Genomic DNA, 15,788 nt, shown 5'->3' on the forward strand with positions numbered 1-15,788 from the left:
AGCCTATGCCAATGGCCAGCATATGTTTTCTGTGCTCGTGCAATCACTCCATTCACGCTGTTGAACCTCCTTTCCTTGCATTCTCGCATTTTTATTCTGGGCTGACAGTGCCCTCTCTAGAGGAGATATTAAACCATTTGTGAGCCATGGTGAGTGTGCAAAAAAGGCCCATTTGTACATCTGGGGGCCTACTAAAATCTGACAAAGCTTTTTGGCTGGATAAAGTAGAGGCTTAGGATAAAGAAAGCAAAAAGGCACTTTCATCTGTGATGTTGGTAATGGGAATGTCCTCTAGAGCAACCTCCTATGCTCGTTCATTTCTTGTAATTTGCAGTACACTGTTCTTGCCAGTGCAAATGTTACTGGTGCTTAGATTCGGTAAAGCGATAGAAGCTGCACAGAAAAAAAGTTAGCTCTAGCGGGCACCACGCTATAGCATCAGCTATTCTGCACTGACACTGCTGATTGGCGGCAAACTGTGGCACTATGCACAACAGCTGGCACCCTGCGCTTTTCGGACTAATGGGCGGACATGAAAATATATAGAGGTTATGTCTGCACATGCTACCACTGTCATGCATTTGTTCAGGAGATGGGGACATTGATACACAAAGAACATTGCGGGGCACATGAGAAGTGTATTATGGCAAAACTGCCTTATGGGCTACTTGGTCATGCTTTGTTTTTACTTCTGTCTTCCTATTCCTGCCTTCTGAATTCTCTTAAGTCCTTCATGGACACATTTAAAATGGGTGAGGTTACCAAAGCCTCCATTGGCAAGTTTTTGAGGGCACGCACTTCAGCCTCACTCATCCCTGTGGCACCATCATCAAGTACATTCTCAAATTCACCAAGTCAAAGCAGCCATTAATCAGTTTTAGTGAACTGGAGGTTACATGAGAAAGCCACATGCTTTCAGACGAATCTTTACTAGTGGCTGGCTGAGCTTGGCTCACAGTCAATGAGCAACCAACCAGTTACTAGCAGGCTTAGCATAGAAGAATTGGCTGTTATGCTGGTTGGTTAAATAAAGTCCTGCAGGACATTACATCCCAACAGCACTGAAAATAGGACCAATGCATGCCCTTTGACGGGTAAATATTAGCATTTTATAGTGTGATGCTAGTACAGCCTTAAAGAATTAAGTGTGAGAAGCAATGAGCTCGGAAATGAGCTCTTTCGGTCCTATCATCCAAACCCTATTTTTCATTCAAATGCCCACTTGTCATGCTCTCACCTGAGCACAGGTTCTTGCTGCTGCAGGCTCCAGTCAAAGGACATGCCCTCTATGGAGGAGAAGGTGTCCCCTGCAAAGCAGCAAGGAAAGCGTCACCACAATACACCAAGAAAAACGAATGTTCAGAAACCATTGATGATGGCTGTTAATGAAAGCAAACAGCTGAACACTTTTAGAAAGCTATTTGCATTATTATAGGAATGATTTGCTTATAAGTGTTTATTTGTTACAGTGAGAATATCTAGGTAACGTTTGTTGGTTCACTGGGTAACACTGTCGAGGACAGAGCCCTTAAACACATTTGTAGCCATAGCATCAGTGGCTATCCACATGAGCCGATTCATCATATGTGTGTTTCTAACAGCGTAAGTGCCGGCATGGAAGGCGGCTGCCATCCTCCTTTCCCACTGCTAGAGTCCTCTTCCACAGTCTCCACAAAAGGAAGAGGGTGGCAGGAGAAGAGAAGGGCTGCCTTTTCTGAGTGCTCAACCACAGCACTTAAACCTTCCATTGTCCCAAACTTGCAGCGTAGCAGCTTGTATGTCTCAAACAGCTGTAATACAGTTAAATCTCGATGTAACTAAGTTCAATATAACAAAATTCTCGATATAACGAAGTATTTAACTTTTCACAACCTCTCATCCATAGAACACCATGTATTTAGAATCTCAATGTACCCAAGTATGCTTGTATACGAGTTCAATATAACGAAATTTCACTGCCACGGCAAAGGAATGCCGAGACAATAAACGGAAAATTCTATGGATGCAGATGGCCAAATGATACTACCGAAGTGGCGCCACATCATGTTCTGTATAAAGTCCAAGTGCGATATGATCCTATCACGCCCCGCGCACTGTGTGCTTTAGGTGCGAGTGAAAGTGTGCGAGGATGAAACAAGAAAGATGGTGACTTCATGAGTGACAACTTCCCATACAAGCAAAGTGAATGAGGGGAAAGGGAGCAAGCTCACGGTAACGCAATCAAGCGTGCATGATCAAGCAATCAATCAAGAGCGCAATCAAGAGTCACACCCCCCCCCCTCGAGAAGTAATTTGCTGCTTGTGCAAAGAGTGGCCTGGCTGAGACAGCATGGCACCATGTAAGCTGTGTTCCTGCGCATTTAGTATTGGAGGTTGCATAATCTCGAGTTCCAGTGAGCCGTTGGAGCGAAAGGCAGACAAATCATTCGCTCCCTCCCTGCCAGCACTATTCCTGGTAGCGCCGTCCCAGTGCGGGCGAAGCTATCAGCTGTGGGGGCGCAGTGCATGCGAAAGCATGGCTGGCTTCACTTAATTCGTACTGCCGACGTGAAGATATTGTCGTCGTACGTGCCATGAAACCGTGTCATTCGTTGTCTTCTCCCAAATTTATCGAAACAAATTGTTTTCTCATTCAAATTTGCTTTTCCTGTTGTCCAATAATCCGAAAAATTCCGCGGCCCCTTTCCGTGTAAAATAAAGTCATAAGCAACTGTACTTATTTGCATAAAAGGTCAAATTTCAATACAACAAAGCAAACTGCCAATTTTACCAATTCCGTTAGATTGAGGCTTAACTAATTGGCATTTGCCGACAAACTAACCCCGCTACTTCATTGCGTGAGAGCACAAACCCTTTGCTTTTGCAGCTTTGTGTCAACAGTGAAAGTCTACACACCACAAAAACAGGCAAAGGAACCGAAGAAAGTTATTCGCTTTAAATGACTTGCACACTGGCAGCACCTTGGTGGGTTAAGCCCTGCACTTCAAGAAGCTCGGGCGAGTCCTCAAGCAGCAGCACTCGTGTCGTGGTCAACATCTTCAGCGAGGCCACCTGGTCGATGATAACATCGCAGCGCAGCGTCTCACCAGTGCCTGCATGCATATGCAAAGAAGTCAAAAGAGAATGGACGCTTGCCAGAAAGGTTACTAGGTTTGATTCCTTCCTGCTAATTTTGTTACTTTAGGGGCCCCTTGGCCACAAGAATTTTGGTGTGTCTGCTAATCGGCCCGGTCTCTGGATAAATTGGGCAACATCAAGCACCGTAACATTACCAGCAGCACTGGGTCTTGCATAAAGAGTCATTATCTACAGCACAAATTCTGTGCAATAAACTATACCAGATATTTACGCCTCTGGTGCCAAGAAAAGCATTAGCAGCACAATTTATTAATGTGCAATATATGTCCACACACTCAAACAAACCGCTGAAGTTGAATTTGAGGCCAACATTGATTATCACAAGATATAGACACAGTAAAGATGATTATTTCACAACTTGGCTACATTTTTCAATTATATTCAAAGGCTGGCTACTTATCGGGCAGCTTTCAGAAATTTTGTAGTTCTTTTTTTGCTTTAGTTTGAGATCCAGCAAACATGCTCTTCAGCAGAAAATTACAATATGCGCCCGTATTTCAGCTCCCAGCACAGTAGCACTATTCCTGAAATTTGCATTGACCATAGTATAAAGCACAAAATACCAGCAACTGAAATGAAAAAGGCAAAAATATGGCCATTATAAATGTATTACTACATGCAGGCTAACTTCAATAATGTTGTGAACAATACGCATCAAGGTAGCTAATTGAAAACAGATGACCCCTTTGAGCACTACATACCCATGTGCATGCCATGATAGTGCATAAAAAGCAAAAGCACCGATGAAAATAACGGCATCTAAGATATTAAACTTTTTCGCTGCAGTAAGTTCTCTTTCTTGCCACCATGGGGGCAAGGCACAAAACGCAATAGCTCTTGGTACATGGTACCACAGTGGCAACAACGCACGGCATAAATCAAATGGTTCTTGTATTTACCCATTTTCCGGCAGAATTTATGAATTTATGAATTTATTACATGTCAAATATATCTCAAATAACTTTTCCATTTAGGTGTGCTATGAAGAGAAAACAATTTTGTGCACTTTTCCCACTTTTTGAGCGCATGCACAAAAAGTAAAAAGTGGTAAGTTAGGCAAGTTGGTATGCAACCATAATGGTAACAGCACGAACGAAACGACGAAAGAGTGAAAGGCACTCATCCTGTGTCCCTTTGTGTTTTGTTCGCACTGTTACCATTATTAATGCACAAAAACTATCATGTGGCAGCAAGAGGCAGCAAAAAAAAACCTTGCGGCAGACAGTGCTTCCTACTGCCTACTACTCCAATAAAGTAGCTAGCAACCAAATAATTAGATGACCACACATGCACACACACAGGCGCATGGCCTATATTTTAAAAACTCTCTGGTAAGAGTTTCTTGAGTAGCTACAGTTTGGCTGTCCACTACTTTAATAGCAAATGGTGTGATAATGACAATTTGGTGACAGCTGATTGCAGAGGGCTCATATGCAAAAGTTCTGTGAAAGTGGACCTGTCTTGTTGTCGTGGAGGAAGGAAAAATGCTTTTTTTTTTTTTTGTCAGAAGCTGTACGCGCAGGATAAAAAGGCGGTGGGTGTGTGTTTATCCTGCTGCACTGATCCTTCCTGCAGGTGGAACAACATCGAGAGAGTGGGGTTTACTCACTCATTTCACGTGCCAACACTGTGGCCGTCTGTCGCCTAGGCTGGCCCCATACCGCTGATACTGTCGCATGCTGCGAGCAGTTGCCCTGCGTGGCCACGGTGGCCACCTCAGGTCGGCTTGAGTGCCTGCACACACAAAAGTGACACCAAAATGCTCACTGAAACGGCACTGCCATTTCCTGGGAAAAAAGAATGGTGGACTGTTCTTAAAGGAACACTAAAGAGAAAGAGTAAATCAGTTAACACTGAAGTATTTGAAAGACTGTATTTGGTAATTTCATGGTAAGAAAACCAAAAATTAGAGTTTAATCTTTTTTTTTAATTTGTGGGGGAATCCCAGAACGTGTATGTCAGTATTACATCACAGATGTGCAGGCATTATTTTTTTTTTGTAGAGATCTGTCTCACTCATTGCTAATTAATTCTTGTTAATCCAGAAACTTTGTTAAGTTAGCTTGTAAATAAGCTTACGCTCTCATATATGAAACCCGCGAATTTTGTACTGTACTTTCTTTTTCTAATTTATCTTGAATTTGCTCCCCGGTCATCTCAGGAGGTAAACCGGAAGTACTGCACAAGAAACAAGAGTGTCACTTGATGCTCATGCCACTAAAAATTAAATTGTGAAGTTTAATGCACCGAAAATGCACAGTGGGTTATGAGGGACACTGTTGTGAAATTCTTCACATTCGCTTTTACCACCAGGATTCCTTTAACAGGCACCAAAAGCCCGATACAGAATCTTTGCCCCTGTTGGAAAGCAGCGACCCCGGCAGGGAATCAAATACATGGCTGTGTTTAGCAGCTGAACACCATACCCACTGAGCCACTGCTCAATATATGCCCAATGTTAACTCATCCCGCCATTTCCTCCAAACCCCTGTGTCTTGTTTAGACAAAGACACTGGACACTCTTTCCCATGTCGCGATCTGCCTGGCACTTAAAATGCATGGCAAACTCAATATGGTCAGTTTATTTTCTTTGAAGCATGCAAGCATGTATTTGCATATCCTCCACGAGTTCATGTGCAACACCTAAGACACAGCTCTAAACTATGTGGCTTTATTTTACCAGTCGCGAAAGGCGCCACCACAGATCGAGCAAGTGACATCACTTCTTCAACCAATCAACTCACCACTGACTGAAATTCCAAGTTACTGACAGGTCAGTGAGAAAAAAAGCTACGCCACAATTGTATTCCGCCAAAACGATGGGATCGCCAAAAAAAGAAAGAATATGAGGCCCCTCTTCAGATCGCCTTGCAGTGTATGAACTAGTTCCCGCTACTTCATTGCCAGTCCTTCCTGATAAAGGAGTTGCACGGCACTGCCAGCATGAGCCCTGCACTACCTCTCTGATGAGTGCAGGAGAATGCTGTTAACTCATCCTGCACAAAGCTTGCACTGCATGGAACAAATCACAACATGCAGAAGCCACTATGTTGAACCGGTGAAAAACAAAAATGCAACATCTGCTGAACCAGTTCAGAAAGTGCAGGTGAATCGAATGGACCTATGATTTCTTTAGCTGTCTTGCACAAGCAGCTGCAAGTATAGCAAATATATTGAGGGAAGTTGGAGTCGGATGACCATTGTGATTTTGTAAGCCCCTTTTTCATTGGTTGCCCAAGTTTTGCAGACAGGGGGTCACACAACATTCGCAAAAACTATGGAAGGAACTTAATGATCAAAGATCTAGTTTTCCTGCACAAGAACAACAACGCAGATTAGCCATATGAAGCTATGTGTTGTACTAGACGACTGCGCATGTTAAGCATCCGCCAAGTTGAGAATGTTGAATTTCTGTCACCATGTTTATAAAATGAATGAGTCAAGTTTACAACATCTAAGCAAAACATTCAGCCCTAGTGAGACTATTACACTTCTCATCCCCCTCCCCCCCCTCACACACACACCATCATAACCCACCTAGCCATCTCTTCCTAAACAAAATTCATCCATTCATCTCGTTTTCAAATTATGTTCATTTAGGAACATAAATTTGTCATACTGAGTCTGCCAATGTAACATCCCGCAGCACATAATCAAAACTACACCACTATAGCATTGCTATGAGGCCACCACCTAAATCTATGCCATGTAAGGACGAAGCAGCGCTTAGACACAATTTGCAGCAAAGCACACAGAAACGCGGCCAATGCATTTTTTCCCCACTGTTGCAGTCTTATTCCTCCTCCATCATTCATGTTACTAAGCATCAACCACAGTGTGCTCTTCTAACAATCTGGGCACATGTGGCAAGGTAAACATACAGAAAAAGATGCAGTCGGTGCACCTGATGGCCCAAACTTCCAGGCTTGCCCCACCCGCAGCAAACACCTTAACCAACCAACCAGACAGCTCTAGCAAAAGGTGAAAAAAGCAGTGTAAAAGAAGTAGCCGAACTACAATATTTCACTTCGTTTTTGTTTTTTCAAGGCGCCTATAGGGTCCATAGATCAGCTTATTCACTCATGAGCACAGCGACTCACAATAGCTAGGCACTTTCACAGACGTGGAATGGAATTAACAGCGTTTATCTGGGCTGGTCGGTAAATCTTGTTAAATAACAGCATTAAACAACACAACACAGGACAAAGCAAAACAGGACAGAATGCTATTAATACTAGTCATCAATCTGTGCTTCTTTTTGTGGGTTGCGAGTGAGTGCCAAAAGGCGTGCAGTTAACAGGCTCGTTGGTTGCGATATATTTTACTCATGTCAGCGCTAGTAACATGAATCGAGACGAAAGGCGTGACTAGATGCGAGTAGGAACGGGTTAAGTGCCTGTGAATTTGAGTGGACGAGAGTATGAGGAACAGCGAGTGCCAATTAACGCGAGTATCAAGTTAGTGACAGCGAGTTCCAATGAATGTCGGCGAACGTGAGCAGACGCGAGTGTGGGATGCGTAATGAAAACGAGTGACTGTTGGCGAGAGGAAGCACGATTGAGTGGTGCCGACCTAAGCGCCTAGCAATACCCCACACACTGAAAGATTGAAAGCGCCGCAATTTGGAACCTACACACCCACGTGCTCGCTCGATCTACACTTCGCCTAGGTTCGAACACAAGCCCCCAGCTCGCAATGACGTTCTAAAAATACGCTACCCAAGAACGCCGGTGTTTCGCCAATAACACAGCAGGCTGCGTAGCGCAGCACGGCCGACGCCCCTGGAGAAAAAAAGAAAGCGCTTGCGATGATGCGTGTTGCACAAGCACACATACCACTCATAGCAGCTGCGCTCATCCACATTCACTAGGTGAAGGGTGTAATTTGAGGCGACTTCGACAAGGTGCGGAAGCAAAAGTCGCGGCACGTTCAGCCTTGCCTCTTCCGTTACGCTCAGCAACAGCACCAAGACGCAGCAATAACTCGGCACCCATCCCACAAACCCCATGCTTTATACAGACCCAGATAATGAACGAATTTTGAACTTATGGTAGCTTGTCTATCTTCAACCAAGGGGTTGTTTTGAATAACAAGGAGCGCGCGCACGATCGACGCATGGCATGGTCGCCGGTGGATCGACCTGGCTACGTACGGCTGTTGTCCTCTACCGATCCAACTTTATGAATCCATACTGTACTGCCTTTGTACTAAATCTGTAACAATTTCTATGCGCTATATATTAGTGTAAACGGTTACTATCTGGCAAGCTACATTTCTAGCAGTTTTATTTTTGCGTTACTTTCTTTCTCCTCGCGTCTTAAAGAGGGCGCTAGCTCAATTTTTATTGAGTTTCGGTTCACTAAAAGTTGTGATCACGAAGTGCCCTACGGCCATGCCTACAGCTGGCACACAAGATTGGGGCGCTGTTAGTGTTACTATAGTACACTCTAGTGCTACCAAAAGACCAATGGTAAACAACACCGTTTCACGTATGTGCACATAACATTCGCACAGACACCACCATACAATCACATTTAATTACCAGACATCGTAGTATCAGCGCTCGCTCTCAGAAACGCGCGTCAAGACTGCACGTCTACTAAAAAAAAAATTCATTAGAAATAAACGTGTGCTCGGAGAATTCGTTTAAGCTTTACTAGCGGAGACAAAGTTGGCACGCTTGCCTAGCTTTAGCTCGCTTTGCAACCGCGTCGATTGGAGCGGCTGTGGCGCACGCGTTTTTCGAGCAGACGACGCAGTGGAGGAAAAGAATCACGTGGCCCGATGCTCCAGTTTCACCCGTTATTCGCTTCACACTTCAATTGCTGATACGGCAGCGTTGCAGCGTTCCTACAGTAGCAGCTGTAGCTGTAGTTACTGTTGAGACCGTGGTGAAATGCAATCGCCCGCTAGAGGTATTCGGGGCCGCTGGTCGTAATTTCATCCCTGATAGCTCTGCACCTTTCCGCGATGAAAGATGCGTGAAGCATGCTGCCGCGCGCAAATCCTTCCTCAGAGCCACGGAACCACGCGCGGAGTCGCTGCACCTCCGCTGCAGCTGCGCTCGAGGGCGTGGGACGGCCGCGGCGTCGACCGCGCCGCGCAGCTAGGCTTCTCGGAGTCGCGACCTTGGAGCGCGGGGGGGCCCCCGCGCACTTTCCCGGGGACCGTGCGCCGCATCGTCCCGGGATAAAATCGTCGTCGATAAGCGGTCGCGTCCACACGCGCGCGTTTAGCTGTGGGAGTCATGGAGGCGACACGAGAGTGGGTCGGCACCGTCGCCGGCGTCGTGACCCTGGCCAGCTTCGTCGGCGGCCTGTCGCTCGCCTGGCGCGTCCGGCGAGCGGGCACCTCGGCGGGCGTCGCGTTCGCCCCCGTGGCCGCGGCCGCGGCCTGTTGCCACTCCTGGCTCCTCTACGGGCGCGGCGCCGACGAGCCCGCGGTGGTGTGGGTCAACGCGTGCGGCTTGCCCCTGGTGCTCGTCAACGTCGTCGTGCACCGCGCGTACGCGCGGGACAGTGGACCCGGTTGGGTGTTGCTCGCGGCGCTCGGCGCGCTGCAGTTGGCGGCGCCGATGATGAGCGTGGTGTGGCTGGGCCGCGTCGCGTCCCTCTACACGGTGGCCTGCAACGCGGCGCCGGCCTCCCGAATCCGGACGGGCCCGCTGCCCGAGCTCGCCGCCTGGGCGCTGGTAGTGTGCGGGCTCTGGTCGACGTACGGGGCCCTCGGAGGAGACGTGCCGCTCTGCGCGTGCAACCTGCTCGGGGCCCTGGTGGCGGTGGCCGAGTTGACCGCGGCCGCTTTGAACAGGCGGAGGCGCAAGCAGGAATAGCACATATCACATGTCTGTGATATATTACACGAGGTGAGTGCGATGTATACGATTCATGAGGAATGGTTATATCACAAGGACGGTTTTTTTTTTCGCTTAGTTTGTGCGCCGGTTATATAAGCAAGTGATCATACATTTATAGCACTGGCTTATCGTCTAATATCCCGCTTTTGGATCTGGTTGTGGTGCAGCGGAAGGCTGTGTGCCGCTGCTCGCGAAGTCTGGTTCGATTCCCGGGCTCGCGATGGACGCTTTCTATGAAGGCGGCGAACTACACGTGTACATGCAGGGTCGTCCACATTTAGGGTGAACCACAGGGTGAACACGGCTCAACGTGGCATCGCTCCACCAAACGCAGGTCATCGAGCTGGCTTAGCGGGAAAGCGCGCTTCCCTCACTGGAGCATTTTCCGGCTGGTTTTGCCTACAGCTTGCGAACAGCCTGCTTAGGCAATCTGCATGAAAAGAAACAAGCTTCTCAGCGCATAAACGACTTCGCATTTTTTTTTTCTTCTAAGTGATGAGGTAAAACGAACGAAGTTAGTTTTGCGCGGTCTTTATTAGACTGTGGACATATACTGTTTTACTGCCACAGCTGTTGGCGCAGTGCATCCGGAGGAACGCATCAGGCGCGCTTTTCATGTTCGGGGTCACGACGAGAAAATGGCCGACGCCCGTCATAAATTTCACAGAAAGTTAGAGAGGGATTGTTCAATCGTGCATATATGCTTCATAATGTCTGTCATCGATTCTACCATTAAGAAGGGCAAAAAAAAGAGTACTTCGACAGTAGCTAAGGAGTGACATCCGCTGCTCCATGAATCTCTTATTGCCGTGTTAATGCCGCTCGTAATTGCGTATGTATTGCTTTACGTGATGTAGAAAACTGCTCTCTCCGGCACAGCAACTGATTTGGCAGTAATTTTACGCGCCACGTCTTTCTAGATCCAATGAAAAGATGCAACTCAAATTACTTTGTCATACTTCATGTAAAATCACCCAAGTAGTGCCGGCCACTATCAAGAGATGCGCGAAACGGCGCGCTAGGCTCATCACGTCATCACCCCAAACATGAAAGTGCGCCTGATGCGTTTCTCCGGATGCACTGCACCGACAGCTGTGGCAGTAAAACAGTACCCGTGACCCCAGCCTAATAAAGAGCGCGCAAAAAATAGCTTCGTTCTTTTAACCTCATGACTTAGAAGAAAAAAAAATGCGAAGTCGTTTATGCGCTGAGAAGCTTGTTTCTGTTCATGCACATTGCCTAAGCAAGCTGTTCGCAGGCTGTAGACAAAACCAGCCGGAAAATGCTCCAGTGAGGGAAGCGCGCTTCCCCGCGAAGCCACCTCGATCGCTTGCGTTTGGTGACGTGTACTCGTAGCAAAGCCAGAGCTAGTGTACTAGAATACTATTCTAGTTCACTAACAGAGCGGCGCACTATGACGACACGAAGCACGTCCCCTAAAAGACCCAGTGCGCCTGCGCCGCTTCGCTTCGATGCGTGGCCGCGCTGGACACACTGGCGCTCCGTGGAGCTATGCCATAGTGTTCCTGTATATGCTCAATAGGAACACTACTATGCCACGCTGAGCCGTGTCCACCCTAAGAGTGGACGACCCTGTACATACATGCCTCTGGGGTGGTTGTAGGTTAAAACTGATCACTTCGCAGCTGGTCAAAATTAACCCGCAGTCGTGCATGCACGGGCAGCGCGCCATTTTGGTGCACTCCGTATCGGGGAGAAGCACGCGCGTACTGCCTTAAGTGTGCGTCGGATAAACGCTGTGATGCGCAGTAGCGTGTTGCAGCAACCGTTCCAGAGTAAAATAAGATAAGCTAAAGGCGAGGTGATGGAAATTTGCCTTTATTCTTCCTTTTCTTGTTCTTCTTAGCGTTTTCCAAGGTGCGCATGTGCGATAGAAATGGGGAACTTTGTGAACAGTGGCAATGCGACGGATGAACTCGCTGTGAATACTTACAAACACAGAGTTTGTTTTCTGCACTTCCTAGCAGGTACGCGAACCGTAGGTAGTTACGCTATGCATGCATATACCTGTCCCGTGCAAGCGGTATGGATCGTGGTCGTGCACATCTTTCGCTGTGGTTTTCCAAGCGGCGCCGTATCTGCAGATGTAGCTCCTTGTTTACGTAAAATCGTTTCTAGCTTGCACGTGTGACTGCATAGTCTTCAATCTGGAAACGCGGCATGTGAACGAGGGCTACACTTTACTACGTTTTCGTACTGTAGGCCACCGGTCGGAACTCTTGACTGCAACTTCGACTGGGATCGTCGTAACATATGTCGTCAGCGCTGGCGTAAACGAGTGCTGCTGTCTACATATATCCTTCCGACTACGCGTCATTTTTTTTCCAGTTCAGGTTAACCAATTCCAAATATTTGTTGAGCGCTCCACGGCGGATGCATCAGGCGCATATACCCTATATGTGTGTTGTGACGGAGTTCAGTCGGGGTGGCCTACAACATGGAAATGCAGAAATTAAAAGTCTGCAGCGACACGCGCAAGCTAGAAGTGATATCAGAGTCGATTTATGCAAACAAGATGCTACATTTGTGCATGCATATACGGTCCCGCTTGGAAAACCAACAATGAAAAAAGAAAATGGCATGACCGCGATCCCATCCGCTTGCACGGGACTGACACGCGTATAGTCTAACAACCGATGATTCACCTACATGCAAAAAAAAGATGCCGAAAAGAAACCCTGTATGTGTAAGGATTCACAGCGAGTTGATCCACGCGTGTTGATTTACGGGAGATCCATCGCGTCGTCGCTGTTTGGAAAGTTCCCTATGTTTTTTTTTATCGCACGCGTGTGCGCACATCTTCCGTATTATCATCTGTATTTAGTGCTTCCGTATATATTCCGTATTTACTGCTTTGGAGCGACTGCTACGACACACGACAGCGCATCACACCATTTATTCGACTTGTGGCAGTACGCGCCTGCTTCTCCCCGATACGGAGTGCACCAAAATGGCGCGCGTGCTTCGCCTGCTTCTCCCCGATACGGAGTGCACCAAAATGGCGCGCGTGCTTCGCCTGCTTCTCGCCGATACGGAGTGCACCAAGATGGCGCGCGTGCTTCTCCCCCATACGGAGTGCACCAAGATGGCGTGCGTGCTTCTCCCCGATACGGAGTGCACCAAAATGGCGCACGTGCTTCTCCTGCTTCTCCCCGATACGGAGTGCACCAAAATGGCGCGCGTGCTTCGCCTGCTTCTCGCCGATACGGAGTGCACCAAGATGGCGCGCGTGCTTCTCCCCCATACGGAGTGCACCAAGATGGCGTGCGTGCTTCTCCCCGATACGGAGTGCACCAAAATGGCGCGTGTGCTTCTCCTGCTTCTCCCCGATACGGAGTGCACCAAAATGGCGCGCCTGCTTCTCCTGCTTCTCCCCGATACGGAGTGCACCAAAATGTCGCGCGTGCTTCGCCTGCTTCTCCCCGATACGGAGTGCACCAAAATGGCGCGCGTGCTTCGCCTGCTTCTCGCCGATACGGAGTGCACCAAGATGGCGCGCGTGCTTCTCCCCCATACGGAGTGCACCAAGATGGCGTGCGTGCTTCTCCCCGATACGGAGTGCACCAAAATGTCGCGCGTGCTTCTCCTGCTTCTCCCCGATACGGAGTGCACCAATATGGCGCGCTGCCCGGTCGCCGCCGCTCGTGCGTACACCGCATACCCCTATAGTCAGTGAACACGCACGGTTATGTTAATTAGTTTGTGATACCAGAATGCGCAAACAGTTAACAAAAGATTTTGTTCAGCAGCGCCGAGGCAATTTTGTTACACGGGTAGGAAAACGACCTCTGGCATAGAGACCAGAGGTTTCGTCCATGCTCGACGTGTTCTAAGCTACCCCCCAGCAGGTATCGATCTTACTTTGCTTTGCGGCTGTGCTGCTGCAACCTGCACTCATACCAATCAGGTCAGGCGGTGGGCGTGTACGGTCCGGAACTGCGAATTGGGGTCAGAGTGACCCAGAATCCGGGGACGCGGTTAATTTACCTAAGCGCTCGCGTAAGCTTTCGGACAACGACAGAATGTAAAAAGGGCTTAAAAATCCTCAGTCACATTTGTGCAAAAAAATAAGGAAAGAAAGAAAAGGGCGTCCTCAAAATCTATTTGTAGTTTTCAGGTTAGCACAAATTTAAAAGAAATCTGCAGACAACCACTTAATCAGTAATTGCCGGTATAGGTTGTTGCGTTAAAAGTAAACCTTTGAAAATTATCGGTAAAAGAGATCATTGGTATAAAATGAAGGTCAGATTTCGTTTTTTTTTTTTCAAACTTAAATTTGGCGCCCAGACTGCGGCTCCCATCAACACGTCATTGTGACGTCAGTGATTCGGTGGCACTATCGGGTATATTAGGTTCTGTTTTCATTCAGTGATCACTTACACAAGTTGCCTGGCTCAGTCGTTGCTTGCATTGAAGTGTGATGTAATCGGTTTTATATAAGGTACAATCAACTATAGCGCTGTACAAACGGCTGCCACAGTCTATGATATTGCGGTGATCCGAGGCCAAATTCACAAAGCTTTCCGTTCGTAAGTGCTGTTTTTCACTGGCTGGTCGCCTTCGCTAATAATATGTCCGACATCACTATTGGCTGACACGAATGCTTTTAGCGTATAAGAACGTTTGGTGAATTGGGACCCTTGTGCGGAGACTCCAAGGTAGGGTCGCCACTTATCTTTACTTCCTCTTTTTTCTTTGCGTTCAGCTTACCGAGACACCCCAAACAAAAAGATAGACCGATAAGCATTTCCCGTAAGTGTAATCCAGCAATCTCACTCAACTCCTTATTTTAAGGCTCTCTTCTATGTGTGCGGCCATGATAGGCTCGGAGGTGCTAAATTCTTCGGACAGTGTCTAATCACACCGTGTTGCCAAACTCGCCATCTTGCCAGCTCGGATCACCCCGTAAAGATTTCCTTCCCCAATGGATTAGGCAATAAGTAAGCTCGAGTACAGGTCGGCTGCACCATTCCCGATTGCCTCAACAGCCAAGTATGACCAACATTTTGATCAGCGCTCCATCTACAATGGCGCTCGGGTCTTTGTATATTCAATTTGGACCTGGCTCAAAAGCTTCGAACACCCGGGCTCGCAGGTTTTCTGGTGTCTGTTCGATGTCTGTTCAATGACTTAAAGCGTGTTCAACCCCTCCTCCCGCTCCTCATCTTCGCAAAACAATATATATATATATATACACACACAGACAACGTGCTTTTGGTGTGCGAAAAACATTTTTTTTTTCATTTTTGCTCTTTCAGGGCGGGACAGGGTGTTGCAGGAAGCCTCGAATCGCTGTCTACGATGTGACGCCGTCTACGTCGGCCAGCGGCGTGGCCCAAACAGGCTCCTGCCCAGACAGGGTACAAAACAGTGTTGGCGGTCCGAGCATGGCTCTGCGATATTTTGCGAGGACTGCGGGGTGCCTACGCGAATGCGAAATGTGCAACACCGTCAAGCAATACGCGTGCTGCGTTTGGACATATGGCCACAGCAAATGTGCCCTTCGAGCAGCAAAGAAAAGACAGTATTTCAGATCATCACGTGCAATACCTATATATAGTTCAAAAGAAAAATGTATATATACATACAAAGCTTTAGTCGACGTTACACTTCGCTTGGGGCAAGCCTGGATGGCCCTATATAACGACATTTCCTGTTGAGAGTTGTTTTCTCTGGGCTGTGCAATAAATGCTCTGTTAAAAGCTCTACGGTGGTTCATTTCTGTCGTGAAGGCATAGTCTTAGTAGTGAAGTGCATTACTAGTGGCTTCTTT

General features: G+C 47.6%; 2 protein-coding genes across 2 annotated transcripts in view; one reads left to right on the forward strand and one right to left on the reverse strand.

Annotated features, from left to right (window-relative positions):
- Positions 1-8,285, reverse strand: part of LOC135912727 (nuclear pore membrane glycoprotein 210-like) — a 58,517-nt gene extending 50,232 nt beyond the window's left edge. Inside the window, exons 1-4 of the mRNA XM_065445250.2 lie at positions 7,974-8,285; positions 4,748-4,872; positions 2,961-3,092; positions 1,238-1,307 (exon numbers count right to left, since the gene is read on the reverse strand). Coding sequence (XP_065301322.1) covers positions 1,238-1,307; positions 2,961-3,092; positions 4,748-4,872; positions 7,974-8,146 — 500 coding nt within the window. The 5' untranslated portion in view covers positions 8,147-8,285. The remainder of the gene's footprint in view (positions 1-1,237; positions 1,308-2,960; positions 3,093-4,747; positions 4,873-7,973) is intronic.
- A 598-nt stretch (positions 8,286-8,883) lies between these two features.
- On the forward strand, positions 8,884-15,723 carry LOC135912704 (uncharacterized). Its single transcript, XM_065445220.2, has 2 exons — positions 8,884-10,003; positions 15,274-15,723. Exon 1 carries the CDS (start codon positions 9,386-9,388, stop codon positions 9,968-9,970), a length of 585 nt encoding a protein of 194 aa, XP_065301292.1. The 5' UTR covers positions 8,884-9,385; the 3' UTR covers positions 9,971-10,003; positions 15,274-15,723.
- Positions 15,724-15,788: the final 65 nt, after the last annotated feature.

This window comes from Dermacentor albipictus, chromosome 9 (genome assembly GCF_038994185.2).
Source record: "Dermacentor albipictus isolate Rhodes 1998 colony chromosome 9, USDA_Dalb.pri_finalv2, whole genome shotgun sequence".
Classification (NCBI taxonomy): Eukaryota; Metazoa; Arthropoda; class Arachnida; order Ixodida; family Ixodidae; genus Dermacentor; species Dermacentor albipictus.

Excerpts from the sequence above, each read along its gene's own strand:
- LOC135912704 (XM_065445220.2), top strand. The coding sequence starts at position 9,386 with ATGGAGGCGACACGAGAGTGGGTCGGCACCGTCGCCGGCGTCGTGACC.